Raw genomic sequence first — 27,670 nt, 5'->3', positions numbered from 1 at the left:
CCTGATGTGTAAGGATTGTGCCACTGTGGACGCAATTGCAAAGGAGGGCCGCCGCGTCGCACAAACTTTCGACCATTACCGCCGCGACATTTTGCGAAAACCCGCCGCGGTTCGTTCAGCCATCAGGACCCGGAGATATCACGCGCATCGTTCGCCGTGAGCTTGAGGCCATGGCTCCGGCTCCAGTTGGTCCCGACTGTCGAGAAAGCGTGCCCGCTATCTCCCTCATACAAGCGGTCGTTCGGGAAGAAATAGCAAGTTTCGGCATTCCATCTCTCTACTCGGTCCGCCATACAAACACCTACCAGATTTCTCCTGCCGCTCGCTCCCAGACGCAAAGCTTTCCGCCACCCCGTCGCAACCCAGCTGACAGGCGCACAGCGGATGATAAACCCATCTGCTTTAATTGTTCCGGTATTGAACACATCGCTCGTCATTGCCGCAACCACTGATCGTCGCCTGCTCGGTGGTCGTCTCCGAGTCACTAACGCCAAGTACAAGACAATCGCACTTTCTCGCCCTATACGCCGACTAGGAACATCAACGCCGACAGTGCTCCACGAAGATCTAGCCGCTCCCCGTCTCCGCAATGTCGTAGGTCCCGTTCGCCTCTCGATCACCGCTCTTCGTCCCCTTCTGCAACCGGTCGCTTCGCTTCGGGAAACAAGGTGGTGCCGCTAGTGGAGGTGAAGCTGCAACTACGACCCGGCCCACAAATCCTCTGTTGACCCTGCCTACATGTGGAAACCTACCCGACATCGCTGTTGATGGCGTTCCTGTTAGATCTCTCGTTGATACAGTAGCGCAGCTTTCAGTTATGAGCGCTGCTCTCCGCCGAAGGCTCAGGAAGGTTCTGACACCCGCCGTACTGGGCACTGTGCGAGTCGCTGATGGGAGTACTTCACCTGTCCTTGGAATGTGCACAGCACGTGTGACCACTGGGGGCCATTATACCGTTGTTTTATTTATCGTCCTCGAACGCTGTCCGCACGACCTAATTCTCGGCCTTGACTTCCTTTCGAAACACTCTGCCCAAATTGACTGCTCCGCAGGTGTTGTACAGTTGGATCTGCCGCTTCCTGCCGACACAACAACTTGTGCTTCACAGCGCTTATGTTCTGCTGAGTTTGCAAGGCTGTCTCCAGAAGTGGCTACAAATCTCCTCCTGACGTCTTGTTCTTCCGTACCTGATTGCGAGTACGACGTGTCGTCGCTTACTGACGTGGTTTTGTCGCGCAATATTGCCCTGCCGAGCACCTTAGTCCGGATCAGCGAAAACTGCACTCGCATGCCCATCCTCAATTTTGAATTTTCGTTGCATGTGCAGCCACACGGTATCGCCATTGCGCATATCACTCATTTGGAAGAATTTGAGGTTTCTTCTTTGACCTCTGCATCCTTCCTCTGTACCAACGGACCATTGTCACTCACTCCCCCGTACTCAACGCCTACGGACAATGTTTCTAAGATGATCGCCCCTGACCTTCCTTCCGTGCAAACAGCAGCTCTTCGTCACCTCCTGTCATCATATCGCGACATCTTTGATTTGGACGACCGTCAACTTGGCCAGACATCTGTTGTCACACATCGCATCAACACCGGTGACGCCAGCCCCATTCATAGGCGGCCGTATCGTGTTTCTGCAACAGAAAGGGCCATCATGCAAAAGAGGTAGACAGGATGATGGACAAGGACATCATAGAACCTTCAAATAGCCCGTGGGCATCACCAGTTGTCTTAGTAAAGAAGAAAGACAACTCGTGGCGCTTCTGCGTTGACTACCGTCACCTCAACAGGATAACAAAGAAGGATGTTTATCCCCTGCCTCGCATTGATGACGCTCTTGAGTGACTTCACGGATCCCAATACTTTTCATCAATTGATCTCCGCTCCAGCTATTGGCAGATTCGCGTCGATGAGATGGACCGCGAGAAAACTGCTTTCGTCACACCGGACGGTCTGTACCAATTTAAAGTCGTGCCCTTTGGATTATGCAATGCGCCAGCTACATTCGAGCGCATGATGGACTCTCTCTTGCGCAGCTTGAAGTGGCTCTGTTAACATGGCTCTGTTACCTCGATGATGTGATTGTGTTTTTGCCAAACTTTGAGTGCCATCTGCTGCGCCTCACAACCATGCTCTCAGTGTTTCGCAGGGCTGGCCTTCAGCTAAACTCCTCCAAGCGCCAGCTACATTCGAGCGCATGATGGACTCTCTCTTGCGCAGCTTGAAGTGGCTCTGTTAACATGGCGCTGTTACCTCGATGATGTGATTGTGTTTTTGCCAAACTTTGAGTGCCATCTGCGGCGCCTCACAACCATGCTCTCCGTGTTTCGCAGGGCTGGCCTTCAGCTAAACTCCTCCAAGTACCATTTCGGTCGCCGTGAAATTAACATGCTCGGCCATCTCGTAAACGCCGCCGGAATCCACCCTGATCCACAGAAAGTTCACGCCGTGCGAAATTTTCCTGTACCTTGTTCAATAAACGCTGTCCGTAGTTTTCAAGGCTTATGCTCTTATTTCCGCCGATTTGTGAACAATTTTGCCGACATAGCTCACCTTCTCCCTGACCTTCTTAAGAAAGACGTCTCTTTCTCTTGGGAACCACTGCAGGAGAAAGCGTTCTCTACCCTGATTGAGCGGCTTACAACTTCCCCAATTCTGCCACACTTTGACCCTTGTGCGCCAACTGAAGCACGAACTGGCGCGAGTGGTCATGGTATCGGCGCTGTCCTTGCTCAGCGTCAACAGGGCCAAGACCGTGTCATCGCTTAAGCTAGCCGCCTTCTTTCCTCGCCCGAGCGAAATTACTCCATTACTGAGAGATAATGTCTCGCGCTCGTATGGGCGGTCGCGAAATTTCGGCCGTACGTTTTCGGTCGGATCTTCTGCTTCGTAACCGATCAACACGCCCTCTGCTGGCTCTCCTCTTTGAAGGACCAGACTGGACAATTTGTACGTTGGGCCTTGCGTCTACAAGAATATACATTTTCTACAATGTATAAATCAGGGCGCCTGCATAAAGACGCTGAATGCCTGTCCCGCAATCCCGTGGATCAACCGGACGATACCGATGCAGACTCGGACATCAGTGTTCTATCCGTCTCCGGCTTCCTCCATATTGACGGCGAGCACAGCAAATATCCTGTTCTTCAAACACTTATGGAACGCCTAAGCTACTCGCCCAATGACCCTCTCTCCGCATGTTCACCTTGCGCGATGGAACTTTATACCGTCGTAGCATTCGTCCTGACGGCCCGGAGCTCCTCCTAGTCGTTCCCAAGCACCTTCGACTAGCCGTGCTCCAGCAACTTAACAACGCTCCTACCACTGGACATCTGGCCATCACTCGTACATACGACCGCCTGCGGCGACGCTTCTTCTGACCCGGCATTTATCGCTCTGTGTGCCGTTATGTCGCTTCTTGCGACCTGTGTCAGCGCCGGAAGACGCCTCCTATGCCCCCCGCTGGTTTGCTGCAACCAACTGATTTCCCTACAGAGCCCTTCTACCGGGTGGGCCTAGACCTCCTTGGCCCCTTTCCCATCGCCACCAAAGGAAACAAATGGATTGCTGTGGCAACCGATTATGCCACGAGATATGTCATCGCACGAGCGCTACCAACCAGCTGCGCTACAGATGTCGCCGACAGCTTACTGTACCACGTCATCCTGCATACCTCACCAGTTGCTCACGGATCGCAGCCGCTACTTTCTATCGAAAGTCGTCGACGATCTGTTCCTCTCCTGTTCTACATAATACCAGATTGCTAACGCGTACCACCCTCAAACAAACGTCCTCACCGAGCGACTCAACCGCACGCTAACTGAAATGCTGGCCAAATACGCTTCCGACGATCACAGCGACTAGGTCGTCGCTTTACCATAGATCACTTTCGCATACAACTCGGCCCGTCACGACACTGCCGGATTTTCACCATTTTACCTGTTGTATGGCCGCCTTGCCCACCCCACCTTGCCCTTTGATACGTTGCTACCCTCCGCAGTACAATCACTCAGCACTGGTTACGCTCCCGATGCTATTGACTTAGCCGCCCAGGTCTGAGAAGTCGCCCATCATCGCCTCACAGTCTCGCAAGCTTCTCAAAAGCGACGCTACGACCTTCGGCACCAAGACTCCCATTTTTCACCTGGTTCCCTTATCCTTCTCTGGATGCCTTCACGTCGCGTCGGCTTATCGGAAAAACTACTTTGCCGTTATTCTGTTCCGTACCAGATTTTACGCCAACTGTCCGACGTGACATACGAGATCGCCCCAGTCGGTCAGCCTTCAGTGCCTTCCAACGTCACCAGCGATGTTGTTCACGTCGTCAGGCTGAAGCCCTATGTCACCCCATTAAGTGATGCTCTATAACTTGCACCGGGACGGAGCTACCCCGCCGGGAGGGTGATGTTACGGTGAAGGGAAGGAAGAAGTTGGATTGGACTAGACGAAGACGAAGTCTGGCAGTTGCCTGAACGCCATTAATATCAGTTGTAAATATACATTATTTTACACTCGTGGGCCTGCTTCCTTAATGCAACAATATCGTTAACTCGCGTTTGTTCCCTCACCCAATCTGCTCTTTTCTTATCCCTTAACGTAACACCTATCATTATTCTTTCCATAGCTCGTTGCGTCGTCCTCAATTTAAGTAGCACCCTTTTCGTAAGCATCCAGCTTTCCGCCCCGTACGTAAGTACTGGTAAGACACAGCTGTTATAAACTTTTCTCTTGAGGGATAATGGCAAGCTACGAATAATCTGAGAATGCCTGCCAAATGCACCCCACCCCATTCTTATTCTTCTGATTATTTCAGTCTCATGATCCAGATCCGCAGTCACTACCTGTCCTGAGTAGATGTATTCCCTTACCACTTCCGGTGCCTCAATACCTATCGTAAACTGCTGTTCTCTTCCGAGACGGTTAAACATTAGTTTTCTGCAGAATAATTTTTAGACCTACCCTTCGGCTTTGCCTCTCCAGGTCAGTTAGCATGCATTGCAGTTGGTCCCCTGAGTTACTAAACAAGGCAATATCATCAGCGAATCGCAAGTTACTAAGGTATTCTCAATTAACTCTTATCCCCAATTCTTCCGAATCCAGCTCTCTGAATACCTCCTGTAAACACGTTGTGAATAGCATTTGAGAGATTGTATCTCCCTGCCTGACGCCTTTCTTTATTGGGATTTTGTTGCATTCTTTATGGAGGACTACGGTGGCTGTGGAGCCGCTATAGTTGTCTTTGAGTATTTTTACATACGGCTCGTGTACACCCTGATTCCGTAATGCATCCATGACTGTTGAGGTTTCGACTGAATCAAACACTTTCTCCCAACCAACGAAAGATATATAGAAGGGTTCTTTATATTCCGCACATTACTCTATCACCTGATTGATAGTGCGAATATGGTCTATCGTTGAGTAGCCTTTACAGAATCCTGCCTGGTCCTTTGGTTGACGGAAGTCCAAGGTATTCCTGATTCTAGTTGCAATTACCTTAGTAAATACTTTGTAGGCAACGGACAGTAAGCTGATCCGTCTATATTTTTTCAAGTCTCTGGCGTCTCCTTTCTTATAGATTAGGATAATGTTAGCGTTTATCCAAGATTCCGGTGCGCTCGAAGTCATGAGGCATTGCGTATACAGGGTGGCCAGTTTCTCTAGAACAATCTGCCCAACATCCTTCAACAAATCTGCTGTTATCTGATCTTTCCCAGCTGTTTCCCCTTTTGCATAGCTCCCAAGGCTTTCTTTACTTCTTCCGGCGTTACCTGTGGGATTTCGAATTCCTTTACACTATTATCTTATTCTCTTACACTATTCTCTTTACACTCTTCCATTATCGTTTTGGGTGCCACTGGTACTGTATAAATCTCTATAGAACTCCTCAGCCACTTGAACTATCTCATCCATATTAGTAATAATATTGCCGGCTTTGTCTCTTAACGCATACATCTCATTCTTGCCGATTCCTAGTTTCTTCTTCACTGCTTTTAGGCTTCCTCCGTTCCTGAGAGCATGTTCACTTCTATCCATATTATACTTCCTTATGTAAGCTGTCTTACGCTTATTGATTAACTTCGAAAGTTCTGCCAGTTCTATTCTAGCTCTAGGGTTAGAGGCTTTCATACATTGGCGTTTCTTCATCAGATCTTTCGTCTCCTGCATTAGCTTACTGGTACGCTGTCTAACGGAGTTACCACCGACTTCTATTTCACACTCCTTGATGATGCCCACAAGATTATCATTCATTGCTTCAACACTAAGGTCCTCTACTTAGGTTAAAGCCTGTTCTGTAGCTTGATCTGGAATTTCTGTATCTTCCCTCTTACCGCTAACTCATTTATCGGCTTCTTATGTACCAGTTTCTTCCGTTCCCTCCTCAGGTCTGGGCTAATTCGAGTTCTTACCATCCTATGGTCACTGCAGCGTACCTTGCCGAGCACGTCCGCATCTTGTATGATGACAGGGTTAGCGCAGAGTATGAAATCTATTTCATTTCTAATCTCACCGTTCGGGCTCCTCCGCGTCCACTTTCGGCTATCCTGCTTGCGGAAGAAGGTTTCATTATCTGTATATTATTCTGTTCCGCAAACTCTACTAATTGCTCTCCCTGCTATTCCTAGTGCTTATGCCATATTCCCCCTCTGCCTTGTCTCCAGCCTGCTTCTTGCTTACCTTGGCGTTGAAGTCGCCCATCAGTATACTGTATTTTGTTTTGACTTTACCCATGGCTGATTCCACGTCCTCATAGAAGCTTTCGACTTTTGGTCATCATGACTGGATGTAGGGGCGTAGACCTGTACAACCTTCATTTTGTACCTCTTATTAAGTTTCTCAACAAGACCTGCCACCCTTTCGTTAATGCTATAGAATTCCTGTATGTTACCAGCTATATTCCTATTAATCAGAAATCCGACTCCTAGTTCTCTTCTCTTCGCTAAGCCCCGGTAGCACAGGACGTGCCCGCTTTTTAGCACTGTATATGCTTCTTTTGGACTCCTAAACTCACTGAGCCCTATTATATCCAATTTACTGCCCTCTAATTCTTCCAATAGCACTGCTAGACTCGCCTCACTAGATAACGTTCTAGCGTTAAACGTTGCCAGGTTCATATTCCAATGGCGCCAGTCCGGAGCCAGGGATTCTTAGCACCCTCTGCTGCGTCGCAGGTCTGAGCACCACCGTGGTCAGTTGCTTCGCAGCTGCTGGGGACTGAGGGCTGAGGTTTTATTGTTGTGTTAATATAGGAGGTTGTGGCCTAGTACTGCACCAGGGTGGCCAATCCTGCTCTGGTGAGGGAGTGCGTTACCGGTTCTGGTCACTGGGGTCAGGCCTCACTCTAGGCCTCTTTATGCAATTTTATCCACACGCGGATTTTTTTAAAATCCGGCGGAAAATTGCGCGGCACCGGGATTCGAACCACGGACCTCTTGCACGCGAGGCGGGTTTTCTAGCTCTATGCCACCACTGCACCTACAGTACGTGGGGCCTATTTATTTCAATAAATGCAATGGCTTTTTTGAGTGAATAATTGTGTGGCGACCGACCGCAAAGTTCTGAAACACGGTTTTGTCTAGCACCTTGCAAATATTTATTTGTTGAACGAAAATGCTTTTACAAGCGTACTCGCAGGTAGATATTCCAAAGGTCGGCTGGTCTTGGGTTTCATGCTAAGTGAACATGCACTGTGCTACTCCTGAATTTGTTTCCGAAATTGCTAAATTTTACCTCAAGTTAATTGGTACATATAGTGTAATGAAGAACGTGATCAGGCATTAGTAGTTGATTTTCCATGTCGGCTAGTGAGAATTATATGTGGCCGATAGGGTTCTCTTTTAATCTTTGTAAGACTAGATTTGGAACCATGGAGAAATATTTGCTAAAACGTCTCGCAGCTATATTACGGGAGCATGTGAACCCAGACTGCGCTTGCTGAAATGACTAAATCTTTACGCAGCACTGTTGCAATATCCTGAACAAGAAAAGTATGATAGACAGTTATAAAAATTTTAATATGTATATTACAATAACAAAATCACATTCACACGGCGGGCCAAAAAAATTGACGATTGTCTGAGCCTTTCGTTAGAAAAATGGCTAACGCTAAAAAGGCTATAATAATTACAAAACTTCCAGACACTGACGAGCGGTATTTTAGGCTAGTTTAGGCCTATAAATTGAATTCTTGTGCAGGGCCGTCAAACATAGCTTCTTACAGGGGCTCTGAAGCAATTCTTATGCCGCTTGCTGGTGTCTTAATCCGTGCTATATGCCACTGGGGAAAGCAACGTATGATAGAAAGCAAGGCGAAATTACAGTTACTTCTTTTGATTCATTCTGAAAATTTAGCGTCTAACCTCAAACATTAGACATGCCATAGGGGAGCGTTTCCGAATTATTTTGAATCGCTTGGTACAGGAACCTTAGTATATTTTATCCTTTTTTGCCTGTCTGACTATTATGCTAACTGTGAAGCTCATGCAATATAGAGGGATGCCCTAGCTACAAATGAAGAGCTGCAATAGAAAGTAGGCGTGCACTTGTGGCTCACGGCTGTGTGCTCGTTGTGTCGGTCGCTGTTTGTCCCGATCTAAGCATACGTAATGATGATTTTGTTATTGCCGCACGCAGTTTTCTAGGCGAGTTATTTTCGTAAATGTACACCAATAGCCATATTGTGATATATATTGTTAACTAAAATTCGTATATATTGTGGTGGCTCTCGAAATAATATGATGAGCTATTTTTCGGGTCTTTCATTTTGTCTGATGTCTGATGGGCGAATCGCTCTGGCAAATATCCTGTAAAGCCAAACCTCCAGCTCAAATAAAACAGATCGCACCTCTGTTTCGAGCACCTTGTACATAAAATGTAGAGCATGCATGACCAACGACATTTATTTGTAGGCGTATTCTGCATGTAGAGTGTGTCACCTTTATTTTCTCAATCTGGTTTCAGACATAATCAAACTCTCTACGCTAAACTTGGAGGTGGCGGGGAAGCAAATCCGTGGATGAACGTCAGCCAGTACCAAGGTGACAATGATGCACTACCTATTTGCCGATTGTCATTCGCGTATACACTCGGATTGTTCCGGAATACGCATGCTTGAGAAATCAAAAAGTTCTGCATAGAAATCAAACAATTTAGCATTGTGCCATGCTATCCTGTGTCAACTCTCAGTCTAGAAAAAGGAAGAGAAGTTACACTCTAAATAAATCAATTGACTTTTCACGAACGCGCAGCAAGGGTCTTTCCCCAGATGGCCGCGTTTTGGGAGATAGTGTGCGGGATGAGTGGTGTGAATGTCAATGTGAAGGCGCCGTGCGAAGTTTTCGTTTCTCTTTCTTTTCCTTGAATTTATGACTAATTTGGCGGTTGGCGGTTGCTAGCTGCCAGTAAATGTCGTTAATAACACTTTGCAGGTATATTAAGGTAATTTTAATGCTTTCGCCGTAGTGCAGAAAACGAAGAAACGTGGTGTGTGAGCATGCTGTTTACCTGCAAATAGCATAACAAAGAAAACGTATCTTAAGGGGCTTATACGCAAGGCGTATAGCATGTGGTAGTAGCTTCTCCGCAGCACCATCGTGTACTGCGGTGAAAGAAAAAAATTGGAGGACGCTTAAGCTTCGCCTTCAAGAGTTGAACGCGACAGCGTTCCCGTCGACCCGCTAAGGGGTGTAAGACAATGGGCTACGGCGCAGCGACTACGCGCCCCGCATCGGACGCGGTGAGCGTCGAGCAACGCAGCGTTCGGCGCGACAACTAAATGTGCGCCTGAGCAAGCGACGCACGCCTGAGCCTTAGAAACAGCTCGTTTCTAAGGCAACACCGCGTTCACTAGAGGCGCTTTTGTACCGCTTTGAAGCATCGAACTCGTGGCTATAATAAAGAAAAAAAAAAAAAAAACTCGTGGCTCAGTGGTAACGTCTCCGTCTCACACTCCGGAGACCCTGGTTCGATTCCCACCCAGCCCATCTTGGAAGTTGCTTTTTATTTATGAAGTGCCTGCCGTGATTTATCGCTCACGGCCAACGCCGCGGACGCCGACACCGACGCCGACGACACCTGCTTTTCTGCGACACGAGCTCCTTAACGCTATCGCGTTAAAATGTAATGCTTCGCTAAAGTGAGAATTGCACACAGCCGATCTTGCATGCAGTCACCGCACGGCACGCTCTGGCTTCGGCAGCCCCAATCCTTGCACCGCCTTTGGGATCTTGTGCCATGCGCTTCATCACATTCTCAGGTGCTTCCATGTGGCCTACGTATGCGGCTATTAGTAGTGTTTTAGTATGCTAACTGGTCTTCCCACAATGCACATAAGTATTGCAGCGAAGCTTACATGATCCTTATTGAACGTGTACAATCGTAGAAAAGATATCTTGAGCTTACCGTAGCTTCTATATTGCTCAACTTTTGCGTAAAGATCACATTTTTGGACCGGGCAGTTCATTGCAATGTTTTTTGTAGTTACTTGCCTAGTTTCCCTAGAAAAAATAACTGCCTATTAGTTTTCCTCTGCTCAACTCGGATGCGTCTTTATGCAATTACTGGGAGGGAATGTCGAAGGCCATGCACTGTGCGTTGCAGATGGCAGAACTGACACAACCGCAATGATTTATGCATTATGCACTGCGAGAGGTGCAGAACAATGAACATTTGCAGTTATTTAATGCCACACTAACTACACAAACTACCACACTAACTACTAACTGCTAACTACTAACTGTTAACTGCTAAGTAACAACTAACAATAACTGCTAACTGAAATGTGTCTTATATTGAAGGATCCGGATATAGAATGCGACCTTGCTGCCCTTTTCACTACAATTTAATTAGACCAACGGATCTTACGGATGAGCGAACTCATTTTGGTCATCCTTCGTATCGTGATGGCATATGTGGTCCGGGGCCTTCATATAAGACACAGTCGAGAAAAACATTCAGCAGTGATTACGATACCCCCTAATCCAAAACATGAGTGAAGCTCTAGACATGTTTCCATTTCGTGATCTATTGGCTAGCGTGGACAATCTGTCTCGTGCGGCACGTTTCAAATGGACCGAAGTGCGGCGCGACTGCCTCGCTAATCTGGAGATCGCGAGGGCTAGCGCGCGGATGACATGTGGACACGATTCACAGCAGCCGCCACAGACAAAGCTGCCAGAGGACGCGCACTACTCTGGCGCCATCCCGTAGCCATTGTCGCCGCGCTACGTTTTTCTTACGCTTTCACCGTACGCTCCTCCGCTTTCCACCTCCTGCTTCCGCTGCACCATTCTCCGCGCTTTACTCCTCGCGTCTTTTAACCACCGCTGCTGCGCTCGGCGTCCGCATTCATCTTTTGCTGTGCTTGTTTGCTGGTTATGCCACCGCCGACTATGACGCTCGCCGCAGGAACGGGCGCCCAAGAGCTGCGTTCTAACAGAAATTCTAGGTTATTTGACGGTTTATAAATCATACTCAAGCAGACTTTGAGAACGGGCTAGCTGGTATTCCATTGCAAACGTCACTTAGAGCGCATACATAGACAAGGGGTAAGAAGACAATACAGCGCCTGTTTTCGTCGTTCTTTCTGTAACCTTGTCGATTTATGAGGTGTAAGTAGCGCTTATAAATTGATTATTATCGGTGGCAGTGTAACGAAACTGCATATGAACATATACCTCGAATACCACATAGCTGAGCTTTTGCGAAGATGTTCCAAAATAAATCGCTGGCATACATGAAGCAAAATTTAATTGTTCAGAACTTTTTTACAGAACCTTGATTTAATTTTTAAACTCGCGCCCGTTCAGTTAAGCAGCCCCGAGCAAGTGACAACCCGGAGGGGACGTCATCCGTCTCGCGCAGCTCGCGTCCCGCATTTGTAGCCAGGTAGACGTAAATCGCAGGCTCATTTTCGCAATACTCTGTAAAAAGAAAATCTCAAGGCCTCCAGCAGGCAAAAAAATCACTTCATAGCCACAAATTTCGATAATCTACGTGCAACTCCCTTAGTCCACGGTCTAAAAGGCTCACCTACAGCTGCAACATTCGAACTTCCTGCGATGAAATAAGCATTTACGTAAGGCATCATGCACAGTTATTAGGTGAACTGGGCTGCGTAATCGTGAGGACACAAAATGATTGGTACCATACTGACCACTGAACTCACCTATCCTTAACAGTTAGATTGAAATCCGTTCAACAAAGTTGCACATGACGGGCCAAACAAGTGCGCCGGCTAGCATACAGGCTTATTTCTATTTGAATGTTTGTATTTGTATTTCTGACTGTGTCTCCAAAACAGCATCACTGTGGCACGTTACTGGTGAGCTCAATACGTGCCATGCCGAAGTTTCATAGTGCTGTGAAACCTCTGTATTATTTTGTTCGACACCGTAGCTTCTACAGAAGTTATTCCTGTGTTCACAAATAGGCCGACAAATTCCTGACACTTTCTCTAGACTCCCATATATCAAACATCGCATGCAATAATGAACTTGCTTATGGCCATATGTTTATTTACGGCTATACAGAACAACTATACCGACCACCTAAGATATACGTATAGGAACGTAGTTTTGCGGATAATGTTTTTAGTAGTACACTCGGCATTACGTTTTCGTGATAAAGTGCGTTTTCTAGTAGGAACCATGCTTGTGTTCCACTCGCGACAGCTATACGCACTGATTGAATGAATGTTTATTTCATCTTGACTACAATTGCATAAAAGGTGCTGGGGCAAAAGGCGAATAGCGCCTGACAGGGATACCTGCACCCGTAAAATACGCGTGTATTATACTTTATTTAGTGGCAGTTCATTGGCAATGAGCGAACACACATAACGTTAAATATTTTCACACATAGTACACGAGTTTACACAGAAACTGAGAAAAGAATTGACAAATTATTGCGTTACAGTTTGTTTACTAATATAGACGATGAAATAATAAAATGTTCCCCTTTTTCCTCCTGTTCCCCTTTCCTCTCCAGGTCCACAGGCAGTTAAGTACAGGTTCTACATGTAAACACATTGGTCCCATCTGATACTCTAAAATTTGTTCTATGATTTCGCAGTAGTTGCAATTGATCATTTCTCATTTTTGCTGCCGTAAATTATGTAATGTACTCGTCCACAGGTGGACCTGGGAGGAAATACACACTTGAGGCTTGGAACAAGACTCAGAAGTGCGGCGTTCTAACATTTCAACACCTAGGTGAGTGCCTGGTACTGTCGAGAACTGCTGACATTGCTTATAATATGTCATGAAAATGACGCCGATGACTGTTTGTTGCAGCAACAGTTTTGGCTGAACATGCAGTCGTTGTCTCAGTGCGCCTTTGAGATATATCAAAGCGACAGTGTGGTAGCAACTTTTAATGTTTTGTTCTCATTGGCACCATTATCTTCATAAGACTGCACGTGACACTAAGGAAAAATAAGAAATCTAGAGTGCTACCTACATGAACAATATTATGGGGATATGTTATAGCTCATGGTGGTGCCTCAGCTATCTCGCGCAATGCATTACAGGCAGGTGAATCAGTCTACGCGCATAAACATAGTGCATGGTGTTGCCAGTACTGTTGAGAAACCGGCACTAATTTTTTTATCTTCTGTGGTCCTACAAGATATTTTAAAAATTATATAAATGTATAATTACTGCTCTAACTGCTGAGATTTGAATTATGATTTTGTAGAGAATCGCGAAAGATAAGTAAACAAGATATTTTCTGCAAAGTAAATATTCGGCTTTAAGATTATTCTTGACAGCGCTCATAAAGGCATTACCATATGAATATGTAGAGCAAACAAACGTGATTATCACAGCAAATATATTTAAAGACCACCCAGCCACATTCATTACCGGCAAGAAAAGCTGAAAAATACTGATAAGGAAAGGCGCCTGATCATGAAGCAAAATTTAGTGCTAGTCACTGCATGCTTAAAAGTATTTAAGCTGGGTAGCATTAGGAGTAAGGATCAGGGGGGAATATCTCAGCAGTCTAGGGTTATAGATGACATCGTCATGTTCAGCAACGGCGGGGATGAATTGGAAGAAATGGTTGAAGACCTTAGACGAGAAAGTGTAAAGGTGTATGGAAGATTAGTTTGTTTAAGACCAAGAGAACATGCAAAACCTTGACAAGATAACAAGAACTTCTGATTAGCAGTGAGCGTTTATAATCTGTGCAAGGGTTGACATATGGTTGACTCACAGGCCACCCTGATCGGGTGAAGAAAACTTACTTTAGAAGAATAAAAATGGTTTGCAGCGCATACACCCGGAATTACGAAATAGTGACAGGCAACTCCCTGTTCTTGAAAAGAAAGTAGAATCATTGCATTCTTCCAGTGCTAACTTATAGGGCAGAGAGAGAGAGGGAGAGAAATAGAAGAGATATGTTACCCTGCTCTGAGGGAGGGGTATAGGGTCAAAGAGAGAAAGAGGGAGGAAACTTCCTGGTTAACTAACACAGCAGCTTTAGAATCAGTCTAGGAACGCGTAACAACCGATGCAACAAAATATGTAAGGCTTAAAATGAGGACAAAGGAAGAGAACAGTTTGCATTAGAAACTTGGTGTAGCTGATATTCCGGTTGATATTAGGAGGAAAACGTGGAACTGGGCCGGCGGTGTAATGCGCAGAACAAATAAATGGACGTGTATTCCTCACATAACACGATGCCAAGTGAAGGCAAGCGCAATCGAGGACGACAGACTAGTAGGTGGGCGATGAAGCTACGAAATTTGCAGACGAAATTCCAATGAGCTGGCACAAGACAAGGGTAACTTGAGATCGCTGGGAGAGGCCTTCGTCCGGCAGTGCACATAAATATATGCTGCTGGTGAGTATTACTGGGGAAGGAAGAAAGCCCGCGAAACATGAAAGATGCTGCGTATCTATGCGCCCGCACGTACTGTATAGCTATCACATCAAGCACTCTCAGTGAGAAAGAAAACCATTAAACTGTGACTAGACCGAGCGGCAACGATAACAACACCCGTGCTTCCCCCGAGCCGCCCGAAGCTCCAGTTCATTACTGCGTGCCAACAGCCAGGAAACTCCCTGACTTTAATGTCAAGCGTGGACATGAACAGCTTGCTTTTTCAATAAGGGTGCTCGATACGCACGCGCAGATGTGTGGTCACATCGAATCTTTTTCTTATATGGCGAGATATTGCTTTTTTTTGCTAAATGAAAGTTAAATATGCGACGTGTAGGTTCCTGGAAGCATCTAATTTTCACATCTCTGATCCTTCCATAAAAAATCTCTAACTGACATCATGGCATTAACCAGAAAAATGAAAAGGCTGCGTAAAACGTTTATTTACGCATTGGATCAATAAAGATTTACTGGTGATATCTCATTCAAGCGCTTAATAGTACGCGCTCATCAGCATAAAACGTTCCATCTTTCTTTAGAGCTTCATGCGTAATAGCTAGCACACCCTCTTTATATATATAGGATACAATCGCAGAAATTTCATACGTTTCCAGGCATGTTTCCATACATTTAAGCTACCCGCTTCTTAAACGGCTAGAGGTATCCTTATTGAATCGAAGGCGTTTTCCAAGCCTATGACAGCTACATTGATAAGCTGATAACACAATGAATTAACTTTCACGTGACAGTGATTCCCTGTAAAGTACACCATCATAAAGTCTGTATGTTCAAGATTTTTAATAAAGTGACCTGCCGCCTTTAATCCATAGAAAATTACCCTACCTAATATTGTCACGCTGTATAATATTGTCACTTAATAGTCTCATGTTGTGTTAACAATAGCACTGCAAAGAAGGATAATTAAATATTTAACACATTATTGAGAGAACTTATGCCCGGCAATACAAACAAAAGGTTTGGCAGCATGTTACACTCCGGTAACACGTGAAATTGAAATCCTGGTGCACACATGGTAGTGCATTAAGGTTTACGATCGGATGGGTCAGACTTCTTGCAAAACATAACGAGCCGCACTGTCAAGTATGGCAGTGTAAACGCATTGTGCTCTAGGTCGGCCTCCTCAACGACAGATGCGAGCGCCGAATGCACTACCTAACGGTTATTTCGTCCTTTCTTTCCTTCTGTTTTCCGTCTTTCTCTCTTTCTTTCTTTTTACACTATTTCATTCTTTGTTCTTTCGTTCTTTCTTTACTTCAATCTTTCGTGCTTTCGTTAGTTCTTTCTTTCGGTCCTTCTTTTGTTCTCTCTTTCTTTCGTTTCTGCATTCATATTGAGCCATTGCATCTTTACTTTCTTTCGGGGGTATGAGCCACACCTGATGACTATATTTTTTGTCTGACTGAACTGCCGCTTATTGCGGGCATGAGCTATTGCAACGAACCACTTAACGCTTTCGCCTTAAAACAAACAAACCAATGTCATCGATCGTCGAAATCTGATCTTCAGGTCGAATCATTGCAAATGGCATGTGTTCCGAAAAGCGCACCGCTACACTCTCCCAACAAAAAGCGTTCCCCGAACTCTACTCCAGGGAGTTACTGCTTGTCCCATATTTAATTCCCTTTTCGAGAGTAGATCGACCGCCTTTCAGAGAGAATAGAATAGCTCCCCTTGACAGCTTTATTACTCCCACCGCAAGGAAGTGCTTGTGCACTTCCGCAGAGTGCTAATACTATCCCCAAAAGGGTAATAGTACTTCCCCAGCCTGAGTGCTTCTACTCCTCCAAACAGACTACTTCTACTCCTCCAAACAGAGTGTTTCTACTCCCCTAAACTGAGTGTTTGCACTTCTCCTAACAGAGAGATTGTACTTCTTCAGAACAGAGTGTTAGTACTCTTCCCAATAATGGGAACGTGCTCATGATGTATAGCCATGGTCACTTTAGAAGTATTCGCAATATTTGCATTTGGGGAATACTTGATTCCTTCATAAGCAGCTCTTGCAATTATGCTTGGTGAATCGAATGCTATCTGTAGTCGCCGAATGCCCAAATGAAAACTTTTTTTCTCTTGGAAGATCCAAATCTTTACTGATCAGTCACAAGACAAACTTGATAATAACTTTAGAAACAAACTGACACACATAAAATCAGATTACAATAACGCCCATGAACTTTACAACGTATCTTGTAATCGTAATTATGTTCTCTGAAGTTTCATCAGTATTAAAGTGGTGAAAGATCCTTTATTATCAGTTGTTGCCATCTCTTCAATTATACAGTATACATTGGAAACCTCAACGTAGAAGAAACGCGCGTAAACTCACAAAGTATTGACACTATGATCGAAGAGAAATATACGCCACATTACTGGCCAGCCAGCGCATTTCTAGCTCAAAATGCATGAACTTATAAGGCAGAGGTTACCAGATAAGCTGCTAAGCATGAGATGGCTAACACAGATCTGCAAGAAACTTTTTGGCGCCATATTCTTAGACATCAGCTCATTTGATAACGTCCTGTACAGCCTAAAGATGTTCCCGCCTGAGAGTACGCTGCATTTAGAAATGTGACGAATATTCTCACATGAGGTGGCCGGTATAACTTTGGTTATAAATATAGCACATAGTCATTCATGTATTGGCTACACCTCATTGTTTTTAAGCGTGTCTTCTCGTGGTTCTGCAGCCATATCCTGCCCAGTCTCAATGCAGTACAGAGGCGTTTTATGTTTCCTATTTGGCTGGCGTCCTCACGAAAGTGGTTTCCTCGTGCTGAAGCAGGGTGTGAGAGCGGACTAGTCGGTATTCCATGCCTAAGTGACTGGCGCAAGAGTAGACACGGGGCACAAAAGGATGTCAAGGACATGCGCTTGTACTTGTCGTCCTTTTGTGTCCCGTGTCTGCTCTTGCGCTAGTCAGTTCAGCTTCATCCTGGTGCTGTTGTAACTTATCCAATACACTTTCTCACAAATAAATAAAATTAAATATGCAATATTGTCTCATCATCATCATCATCATCATCATCAGCCTAGTTACGCCCACTGCAGGGCAAAGGCCTCTCCCATACTTCTCCAACTACCCCGGTCAAGTACTAATTGTGGCCATGTTGTCCCTGCAAACGTCTTAATGTCATGCGACCACCTAACTTTCTGCCGCCCCCTGCTACGCATCCCTAACCTTGGAATCCAGTCCGTAACCCTTAGTGACCATCGGTTATCTTCCCTCCTCATTACATGTCCGGCCCATGCCCATTGCTTTTTCTTGATTTCAACTAAGATGTCGTTTACCCGCGTTTGTTGCCTCACCCAATCTGCTCTTTTCTCATCCCTTAACGTCACACCCATCATTCTTCGTTCCATAGCTCGTTGCGTCGTCCTCAATTTCAGCAGAACCCTTTTCGTAAGCCTCCAGGTTTCTGCCCCATATGTGAGTACTGGTAACACACAGCTGTTATACACTTTCCTTTTGAGGGATAGTGGCAACCTGCTGTTCATGATTTGAGAATGCCTGCCGAACGCACCCCAGCCCATTCTTATTCTTCTGGTTATTTCAGTCTCATAATCCGGATCCGTGGTCACTACCTGCCCTAAGTAGATGTATTCCCTTACCACTTCCAGTGCTTCGCTACCTATCGTAAACTGCTGTTCTCTTCCGAGACTGTTAAACAATACTTTAGTTTTCTGCAGATTAATTTTCAGACCCACCCTTCTGCTTTGCCTCTCCAGGTCAGTGAGCATGCTGTGCAATTGGTCTCCTGAGTTACTAAGCAAGGCAATATCATCAGCGAATCGCAAGTTGCTAAGGTATTCTCCATCAACTTTTATCCCCAATTCTTCCCACTCCAGGCCTCTGAATACCTCCTGTAAACATGCTGTGAATTGCATTGGAGATATCGTATCTCCCTGTCTGACGCCTTTCTTTATAGGGATTTTGTTGCTTTCTTTGTGGAGGACTACGGTGGCTGTGGAGCCGCTATAGATATCTTCCAGTATCTTTACATATAGCTCATCTACACCCTGATTCCGTAATGCCTCCATGACTGCTGAGGTTTCGACTGAATCAAACGCTTTCTCGTAATCAATGAAAGCTATATATAAGGGTTGGTTATATTCTGCACATTTCTCTATCACTTGATTGATAGTGTGAATATGGTCTATTGTTGAGTAGCCTTTACGGAATCCTGCCTGGTCCTTTGGTTGACAGAAGTCTAAGGTGTTTCTGATTCTAGTTGCAATTACCTTAGTAAATACTTTGTAGGCAACGGACACTAAGCTGATCGGTCTATAATTTTTCAAGTCTTTGGCGTCCCCTTTCTTATGGATTAGGATTATGTTAGCGTTCTTCCAAGATTCCGGTACGCTCGAGGTTATGAGGCATTGCGTATACAGGGTGGCCAGTTTCTCTAGAACAATCTGACCACCATCCTTCAACAAATCTGCTGTTACCTGATCCTCCCCAGCTGCCTTCCCCCTTTGCATATCTCCTAAGGCTTTCTTTACTTCTTCCGGCGTTACCTTCGGTATTTCGAATTCCTCTAGACTATTTTCTCTTCCATTATCGTCGTGGGTGCCATTGGTACTGTATAAATCTCTATAGAACTCCTCATCCCCTCGAACTATCTCATCCATATTAGTAACGATATTGCCGGCTTTGTCTCTTTACGCACACATCTGATTCTTGCCTATTCCTAGTTTCTTCTTCACTGTTTTTAGGCTTCCTCCGTTCCTGAGAGCCTGTTCAATTCTATCCATATTATAGTTCCTGATATCCGCTGTCTTACGCTTGTTGAATAACTTAGAAAGTTCTGCCATTTCTATTCTAGCTGTAGGGTTCGAGGTTTTCATACATTGGCGTTTCTTGATCAGATCTTTCGTCTCCTGCGATAGCTTACTGGTTTCCTGTCTAACGGCGTTACCACCGACTTCTATTGCGCACTCCTTAATGATGCCCATGAGATAGTCGTTCATTGCTTCAACACTAAGGTCCTCTTCCTGAGTTAAAGCCGAATACCTGTTCTGTAGCTTGATCCGGAATTCCTCTAGTTTCCCTCTTACCGCTAACTCATTGAATGGCTTCTTGTGTACCAGTTTCTTCCGTTCCCTCCTCAAGTCTAGGCTAATTCGAGTTCTTACCATCCTATGGTCACTGCAGCATACCTTGCCGAGCACGTCTACATCTTGTATGATGCTAGGGTTCGCGCAGAGTATGAAGTCGATTTCATTTCTAGTCTCACCATTCGGGCTCCTCCACGTCCACTTTCGAATAACCCGCTTGCGGAAAAAGGTGTTCATTATCCGCATATTATTCTTTTCTGCAAACTGTACTAATAATTATCCCCTGCTATTCCTAAAGCCTATGGCATATTCCCCCACTGACTTGTCTCCAGCCTGCTTCTTGCCTACCCTGGCATTGAAGTCGCCCATCAGTATAGTGTATTTTGTTTTGACTTTACCCATCGCCGATTCCACGTCTTCATAAAAGCTTTCGACTTCCTGGTCATCATGACTGCATGTAGGGGCATAGACTTGTACCACCTACAATTTGTACCTCTTATTAAGTTTCACAACAAGACCTGCCACCATCTCGTTAATGCTATAGAATTCCTGTATGTTACCAGCTATTTCCTTATTAATCAGGAATCCGACTCCTAGTTCTCGTCTCTCCGCTAAGCCCCGGTAACACAGTGCTGTGTAGTAAATTAGTATAGAACTGCAAGGAGCATTGCAATAAAGTATTGTGTATCAAATTTGTTTTATTTCGCCTTACGGTATGAACGCTATACTTCTGGGAAGCAGCTTGCATAATTGCATGTTCAATAAATGTGATGAGTTCAAAATGCAATCTAACTAAAATATAGCATAGCTTCAGATGTGAACCAAAGTTCAGATATGATAATTATGACGCATCAAAGGCGACATAAGCACAAGAACATGCAGGGAAGTGCACAAAAGGGACAAAGCAGCAAAGCAGAAAGAGGGAAAGTCACCATCCTGATTTTCATATCTCTTCCAAGCACGCGCATTTTGTATGCGGCTGTGCATATACTTGTACAATGAACGAACTACCTGAAATCAAAGCTTTTTTCCTACTGGAGTGGTCAAGGTACACTAAAGCGAGAATCATCGCGCTTTGCAGAATGTTATCTTCATCTCAAAACAAGTATATATGTGTCTGCGAAGACTAATACAGTGCCTCACGGTGTACTCTATGTTAAGTCCAGTAAAACTATGTGCAAAAATGCTTTATTTTATTTTGCCTTATAAAAATTGTCTGCAGAAGCCATTAAACTTTTGCTTGAGAAATGTTATACGTTCACATCCGCCATTCGACGAACTGGTCCACGCAGATGCTCTCAGTTATTTGTATTGAACACATCTTTGCCTCCACTAGCATACTTGGTTGGCAAGAGATTGAGTAACCCTAATCAAAATCTCAGCAGAAGCACTCATGACTATTTCGCAGCTGAAACCACAATTTCACATGTGCCAAAATATTTTTTTCAACTGCAAGCGACTCTGTGGCTTCTTATGAAGACGTTAAGTACAGTTAAATGCCCTGGTCCTTGCTCCCGCTTCGGGAGCCGTGAGCAGTCGTAATGAACTCGTTTTGTGCGCATGCACGTAAACAATAATCACTTCTTAAAGCTGGGGTACTCTTCCCTCAATGCTTTCCCATTGTGGAACCTCAGAGGCTGCTAAACTTCTAAAATAAGGCGTAAAAAATAGATACGAGGGGAGACATGAAAATCTGCCTGCATCATGTCAGCATTTAAAATAGAGCATTACAGTGCTTTGGTATTTGCCCTCCTGTATTTATGTCCTGTTAATTTATGTCAACAACTAACCAAGCTGTTTCTTTTTATAGTGAACACAGGCACCGGGCTCACTACAAGTATGTATTATGTCACTAAGCAACTCTGCAATGTTATTGTATCACACTTTTTTTCTTGTCACATAGATACATCTGTTGAGAGGGAAGACAAAAAGCGGCTACTTCTGACAAACCTAATCAGCTTTTCCTTAAAACACATTTACAGCTTTTCAGTGACACTTGCTCTTATGCGTTTGTCTCCAGATAGCATACTTAATCTTTGATTCCCCATCACAGACATTATAAAAAAATACCATGTTAAGATGACTGCCTAGAGTACGTGAGAATTTTCGTCTTGGTATGACATGTTGTATTTTGAAAGTTTTGGTAATATTTAGTCAAATGGTACACCCATATAGCCACATTTCTCGTCCAAACTGCATGGCAACGTATTTTGATTCTTTGGAGCGCGCTAGTCGGCACCTCGTGGAGTCGTGCTGGCTTAGCTCTTTGACATCACCATGTCCTTTCAGCTGCCTCCTTGCATTATGCAAAGCGGGTGCCTGAAAAATATTGCCTGCAGAACTTAACACGAGGACATGGTGTAAAACCAGACAGTCACGAAATAAGGTCACTGCACTAAAGGAAAGTATTAGCTCGTAGTATTTTTACTGAAATGCATGCGAAACATCTAAATGACTGAATAGTAAACGCCTAAGTTAGGTTCAATTTTTAGGTTTAAAGGAAAACAAATGCCCGATAGTTAATCCTCGTTCAGCACCAGCGTTACAATACTACTACTAATGTGTACATTATTGCTCATCCTCAGATGTTATGATTCTGTCATTAGTTTCGTGTCACAAACACCACTTGTGACACGTCTTACGCACGTGCTCAGTGTGCCCTCCGCACCATCTCTGGTTGTGTCACTGCTCAAGCCATAGTTTAAGGATCGTATCTGCAAACACGATGCTTAGTAGTCAGTAGAGATGAAAATATGGTCCTCCGGTTCAATGGATATTACTGGATTTCACCAAGTTTAAAAAGCAGAAGAGGATGAGACACGCTTTCATATGTTTCAGTGAAATAAATAAATATAAAATCAACGACGGAGGAGCGACCCAAATCTGCAGAAGTTATCATTAGTAAAAGTGATTAACTGTGTTTCACAAGAATGATTTTTTCGAAAACCACGCTGATAATCTGTAAAAAACGAATAGGCTTCAAGGTGGCTGACGAGGGCAGAATAGATAATATGTTCAAGTAATTTGCGTGGAATTTATGCTAAGGCTATTCGTCTGTAACTTAAAGGACGGTGAACATGACCAGACTTGTGAAATGGGACCACCTTGCCCATATTTCAGTGATCAGAGAGCGCACCATTCTGCAAAGACTGGGTAAAAATCTCTGATAGCATGAGAGAAGAGTAGGTATTGGTGCTTTTCAACAACTGGTTAATATCGTCAACACCGAGGAGGATGGCGTTTTAGAGTTATTGACGAATTTGGAAATTCCTTCCGAGTCAATTACGATATCATCCATCAATAGGAAGTCTATGGAAGGTACCTCGGGAAGGGTAACCGCAGTAGTTGTTGAGAATCATTAAAAAAATGTGTTCTTTAATAATCTGCAAGATTGGCTCGGTGGAAGCAGAGTACCGTGGTTACATTTCAGTATGATGCCTTGTTTTGGTTTCACATTAAGGATGGTTCAGAATTTGCGGGGCTTAGTAATCAGCAACCGAGGCAGGGTTTCTTAAGGCATGAAATTTAAGAGGTACGCAATGGGGTTCATTTTTGACAGACTCGTCTATCTGCCGTTTGAAATCTAGCGTTTTACATTCTAGAAGCCACGTAAAACTTGCAGTTAGACCGCTGTTATTAGTTTATTAGACCAATTCTTTGTTTTGTGTAAGGCAGAGGACTGGTGACACAGAATTAAGGCAAAGTTTCATTATAACGCTTTATTGCTCCACTAAAAATATTAATGCGATAAACAAATTTTGATCTGCCACGCAGTAGCAAAATGTACAGATTACGCTTGCAAGCCCCATAGGAAAGGTGATTTAACTGTTCATATGCAACAACTCTCCAGCGCCAGTTCATATTCGCAAATGCACAGCAAATGCCCTTGACAATGGACCGACTTTGTACACATAAGCAGCCTTTCACATTCGCACCGTGCTCGAAAACCGCGACAGAAGAGATAAAATCAGACATATAATCAAACAAAACAGTAAGCGTATGCAAAACACCACTGCAACTGTAATTCCACACAGTAGCCGTTATATTCGATTCCGATGCATTACACGGCGCTTGACAATTCAACGAGTTCATACACATAAGCACCCTTTCACATTCGCTCTGTGGTCGAGAAACGCAACACGATACATAAAATCAGACATATAATCACACTATTCCTATACATGAGCAAGAATAGCTGTCTTATTCAGCCTAAAATATAAATTCCTCATGCGTTTTCAGTAAGTTCAAGATAACACGCCCAATTTACTTGTTGCAGCATGCAGATGAATGCCTGCGGCAATGTTTCTAGCTAGCACTGGCGCTGCACATAACTTCAGTCGTCGCAGATTATCCATGGGCGAAATACACCGTCAAACGCGCGGCTTCTTATAACGAAAGCTTCCCGCTAGCAAAATGACACCTTCTGTTATATGACTCCTTATTTCGAAAGCGTTTAGTCCATAGTACACTGCCAAACATAGTAGACTGCCAAACAGAATAAATTCTAACACACAATACGCATGCTAAGCACGCTCCGCATAGGCACGAAATCATGGACGGGTAAACAAATCATTTTAAGCGTCCCCTCGCCTCAGGTCTTATTTAAAATACCATGGTCCTGGAAGCGTCTGCACTTTTCAAAGCTCTTACGGATAGCCGGAAGAGATAAAATCACATGCAGTTATCGCGACGTCTGGCTTTTTCGATTGACATCGAGATACACTGCGCGCTTGCCTGGTCAGTTGTCAAGAGCGTCGGCTAAACGCCGCGACGACTTCCTGGCGACAGCATGTCATATACGCAGAATGTACTCGTAAGGGAGAATTCGCTTACCATGGAGGATTTGTTTTTGTATCCAACGAATGATGAATGACTGTCCTGTTTTCAAGGCGACGCGAGATGGCTAACACACGATCTCCCTTTGATGGCCTCCGTTGCTGCTTGCGGGACGGATCCCCTTTCTCCGGTGCTGTGCTGCTCTGCTATGTTGTGGGCGCTCGCGGTGGCGTAACTCCGAGTAAGAAAGTAGAGCACTGGCTCCGATTCACTTTGCACTGTGGCTGCCTTTTCTCTTACAAGCAAAACGGTGTGCCCTTTGCTCAGCGTGCGCGGGTGATACATCGCCATATTCGCGGCCAACCTCCTACACTTGAAGCAGGAGCTTACGTTACGTTTTGTTTTCTATTGATGCAAGAGTAAACGTGCATTTCATTTTCTCTTGAAGGGCAGAGTAAAAAGAACATTTCGCTCCCCTCTTGCTCACGGAGTGAACAATGCATTTCACTCCACTCAACATTTTCAGAAAGCAAAACAATTCTTTGAAAAGCAAATCGGACCTTTTACTCCTGCTATACTCGCTCAAGCTTTTAGAGTGTATTCGTCTCGCGCACGCAATTTAATTACACAAAGGCTACTGCCTTCCAGAATCGGCTATAACATTCGAGAAAGTTCGATACAGGAAAGGTTTGTCTCGTGTCCAGCCATGAATGTGTAACCTCTTTTATCTGATGAAAACGGTCACCGGAAAAACAAGTAATATACACCTGTCAACGGTCCCCTCGTAATGCGCATTATCTCAAGGTTTTGAATAGAACATGAAGGCAAAAATGTGTACGTAATAAAGGAAAATAACAAAGCAAGTAAAAATATAAATGTACACTGTTCATTATTTATAGCGCACGAAAAACCGCACACAGCAGTATACATGTAGGATATCAGGTCATGCACAGTGCCGCAGTGATTGCGCAACATTGTCTGGAACGACCTCACATTCCGGCACGCGAAGCCGTCGGAGTATTTTGTACTGTCCGAAGTAACAGCGCAACATTTTCTTCAGAGTGACTCCAGATGACGTACTCCAGATAAGTACCGCTCCAAGGCGGCGCAGGTACTCATGAATATTTGCAGAAAAAGAAGCCAACATCATCCAAACAGATGAGACAAGTCTGTCGCTTTCAGCCTGCTATCCATCGCACCTTCCAACGACGCACGTACTGAGAAATGCTCAAACGGTGTCAACGGAAACTCGATCAGGTCGTCTGGCATGATAAGGATGGTGTTTTCTTGATCCCTCTCATCTAGTTCCATTTGCCAGTAGCCAGTCTGAAGATGCATCGACAATAAATCGTTTGCATAACAGAGCCCGTCTAAGCCATCGTCTAACCGCGGGAGGAGGGACATGCATTCCTTTGTGAGTTCGCTCAGGTGACGATAATAAACGCAAAACTCGGGTTCTATGGTTTTTCGCTTTTCACTAAGAGTACAAGAGATGCCCACGGGCTTTTGTGCGGCTGGAAGACTCCACCGCACAGAATTTCATTGAAATGCTGCATTAAAACTGTTGCGTTTGATTAATATAGAAAACACCATCCTTATCATGCCAGACGACCTGATCGAGTTTCCGTTGACACCGTTTGGGCATTTCTCGGTACGTGCGTCGTTGGAAGGTGCGATGGATAGCAGGCTGTGGCGGAGTGGTACAACGCATTTTACGGTTATTATGCGATGCTTAGCGACTCCTGCTAGTCGAATTGCCGAAAAGTCGAAAAGTAGCCCTTGAATTGTAGGAGGACACGTTTAAGTTGTTTCACTTTTAGGTTGGAAACTCTGAGGTTAATATCGAAAACTAGTTCAGGAATTCGTAACGTCGATGTAGGGGGTTTCGAATCCAAGAAGACAAACGCGTCACTGACGGCCCTAACTGCTATGGATGCGATATTCGAGCTCTTATTTCTTTGTATTGTGCGTCGAAGGTAGCCACCATTACCTACGCTTTTCTACCATAGGACTAAACGATTCCCCTTACGATGGTAATTTCTCGGGCGAACAGCAGACGGTGGCCCGCTCCCAAAAATGCCCTCCATGCCTCTGGCTACTTCTGCGCCGATAGAAATCCTGATTGTGGCGCCAGGTGAGATGCTACCTTAATCTTCAAGAATGCTCAAGGCACGGCGACTGAGAATACTATCGCGCGGAATGGATGATCCGTGGGCAACCTTACTGACTTGAACTTATGTCGATGACTTCGTCGCTTTGGCTGAGGAACTCTATGCAGAGAATTACGTCTCGTAAGCAATGTATCAGTTAACGAAAATGACACGGTAAGTGCAGCCGTACCGGGCAGGTTCAAACCGGCGTTATTAGGTGTCCTCGAGGTCCCGTGCAGTCTTATTTTTATTTAACCTGGCGGCAAGTCATCCATTCATAACGTAGTTCTCTGCTCACATCTGTACTAGATCAGTGACGTTGTGACTGTTGAGAAGCACGCCGAGATCGGTGTTGGTTTTCCAATGCAGTTAGTTCGTGGTGTTGGATAAGGCCTGCATCGCGTTGCCGCTCAACTGTTACTTCACGCGTCAAGTTTTTTTACACGCATCGTTCGCTTGGTCTTTAAGTGTCCGGTTTGCTAGGTTGTCTAAACGGTTCTTGCAGCCTCATCAACAGTGCCAGGACATCTGCGGCGTTTCGTCATACAGCATTCACACTTGCGTCGTTTACTGCTTTCATCATTTTAGATTATGTCAAGATAGTGCAATAATTATCGCATAGCCGAGTGGAGAAGACCAAGTAAACGTATTGCGCCTTCCGGAGTTCCACGGTCAACCGAGAATGCGTCATTAGGTATTTTGTCTGCCCTGAGTAGGCTAACGGTGTGCTCAGAAAGCAAATGCTGCACGTGCATGAAAGCACTTTGTTTTGTCTTAGCGAG

The 27,670-nt window shown here is 44.9% G+C and overlaps 1 protein-coding gene across 3 annotated transcripts in view; it reads left to right on the top strand.

The window, feature by feature from the left end:
* The window catches only part of LOC142579944 (uncharacterized), a 63,816-nt gene that overhangs the window by 22,485 nt on the left and 13,661 nt on the right, over window positions 1–27,670 (top strand). For 2 of the 3 annotated variants that reach the window (XM_075690629.1, XM_075690627.1), the window contains exons 3-5: window positions 8,965–9,041; window positions 13,137–13,214; window positions 21,773–21,799. In XM_075690629.1, coding sequence (XP_075546744.1) covers window positions 8,965–9,041; window positions 13,137–13,214; window positions 21,773–21,799 — 182 coding nt within the window. The remainder of the gene's footprint in view (window positions 1–8,964; window positions 9,042–13,136; window positions 13,215–21,772; window positions 21,800–27,670) is intronic. The other variant, XM_075690628.1, reaches the window with a different exon arrangement.

Source organism: Dermacentor variabilis, chromosome 4 (assembly GCF_050947875.1).
Source record: "Dermacentor variabilis isolate Ectoservices chromosome 4, ASM5094787v1, whole genome shotgun sequence".
Taxonomy (NCBI): Eukaryota; Metazoa; Arthropoda; class Arachnida; order Ixodida; family Ixodidae; genus Dermacentor; species Dermacentor variabilis.
The sequence above is the reverse complement of the archived record's forward strand: the minus strand, read 5'-3'. Positions and strand labels throughout refer to the sequence as shown.